This window comes from Eretmochelys imbricata, chromosome 1, assembly GCF_965152235.1.
Source record: "Eretmochelys imbricata isolate rEreImb1 chromosome 1, rEreImb1.hap1, whole genome shotgun sequence".
Classification (NCBI taxonomy): domain Eukaryota; kingdom Metazoa; phylum Chordata; order Testudines; family Cheloniidae; genus Eretmochelys; species Eretmochelys imbricata.
This window is the reverse complement of record NC_135572.1, coordinates 5,493,166-5,494,948: the sequence shown is the minus strand read 5'-3', so window position 1 is coordinate 5,494,948 and position 1,783 is coordinate 5,493,166. Positions and strand designations below refer to the sequence as shown.

General features: G+C 48.7%; 1 protein-coding gene across 1 annotated transcript; it reads left to right on the top strand.

Moving 5' to 3' along the window:
- Window positions 1-474: 474 nt before the first annotated feature.
- LOC144259671 (olfactory receptor 52N4-like) lies at window positions 475-1,413 on the top strand. The gene has a single exon (XM_077807976.1). The coding sequence runs from the start codon at window positions 475-477 to the stop codon at window positions 1,411-1,413; it is 939 nt and encodes a 312-aa protein (XP_077664102.1).
- Window positions 1,414-1,783: the final 370 nt, after the last annotated feature.

The window sequence follows — 1,783 nt, the reverse complement described above, 5'->3', positions numbered from 1 at the left end:
CCTCAGCTGGGTCCATTTTGGGGGCAGTGAGCCAGACAACCACGTCTGCACTTCACCCCATGTCACCAGCCAGCCCTATTTCAAAGTCTTTCCATCCCCTCGTCGCCTGGGCTTTGTCCCTTTCCCGGGCCAGGAGGGCACCTGATTCCTTTGTTCTCCAACCCTTTAGCATTCACCTTGCAGGGGGGAAGGACCCAGGCAAACAGTTGCCAGGAAACAGGGTGTCAGCCATTCTCTGTGTCCAGACCCCTGCACACACATGCCTTCTAGGGCTCTGAAAGGATCGTACACCCTTATCCCACCACCTAGATACTTAAGAACTGCATAGGGGAAACTGAGGCACCCCCACACTATTCAGAGGAAACATTAAGAACAGTCCCACTTTGTCACAACATGTAACCCCCCCAACTCTGCTTCTTTCCCTTTACAGACACCTGAAGCATTTCTGAGCCCAATCGATGCACAGAGCACCTCATGGCAGCTTTTAACCTCAGTGACTATGACAGTTCATCATTCATCCTAACAGGAATCCCTGGCCTGGAAGCTGCTCGCATATGGATTTCCATCCCTTTCTTTATGTTCTACATTATTGGCCTGTTGGAAAATTTCATGGTTCTGTTTGTTGTAGGCAAAGAGGAGACCCTGCATGCACCAATGTACCTGCTGCTCTGCATGCTGGGGCTTACAGAAATCAGTGCATCTACTACCATCGTCCCAAAGGCACTGTGTATATTTTGGTTCAATTTGAAAGGCATTACTGTGGGCGGCTGTCTCACCAAGATGTTCTTCCTTCACGTGGTTTCTGTGACACATTCAGCCATACTCATGACAATGGCCTTTGATCGCTATGTTGCCATATGTAACCCTCTGAGATATGCCACCATCCTCACCAATGCACGAATAGCTAAGCTAGGGCTAGTGTGTTTGGTAAGAGCTGTTCTCTCCATTCTGCCCCTGCCTCTGCTCCTGAGCAGGCTGCCATTCTGTGCCAGCCGCATTATCCCCCACACGTATTGCGAACACATGGCTGTGGCAAAGATGTCGTGTGGGGACATCACAATCAACATGATGTACGGCTTGTTGTTAGTATTTATAGTCCTTGGGTTTGACCTGACACTTATTGCTGTCTCGTATGGTCTGATAATCAGGGCCGTCCTCAGAATCTCCTCCGAGGAAGCCCACCAGAAAGCCCTCAACACCTGCACAGCCCACATCTGTGTGATTCTGATTTCTTGTACTCTCGCCCTCTTCTCTAATCTGACACACTGGTTCAATCAGGGCATCACTCCCTATGTACACGTCATCTTGTCCAGCCTGTGTTTCCTCCTCCTTCCTATGCTCAACCCTATCATTTATGGTATCAAAACCAAAGAGCTTCGTGATAAAGTGCGCAAATACATCTGCAGAATGTGATCACCTGGGGCCACTGACTCCAAACCTCTGTGACATGAGGGGGAAAATGATATCTCCTCATAAATCAAGGGTGTTCTATCTAAGTTTGGCTGAGCTCATCATTGTGGAAGTTCACAGACATTAAAGCTCCTCACACCTAACATCTTATCACTCCATCACCAAGCACTGCTCTCTCTGTTGCTGAGTTCCCTCTCTCTGACCATATCCTGATCACTTTCTGTGTCACCCATCAGCCCCCACCTCTACACACCGTGTCACTTGGCATTCCTTTTACTTCCATACCAGCAGAAGACACTGCAGCTTTCTGAAGCAAGGTGGCTTCCCATTAGACCCTGTGTGAACAGCATTCTTGATCAGTTTGGTGAAATAA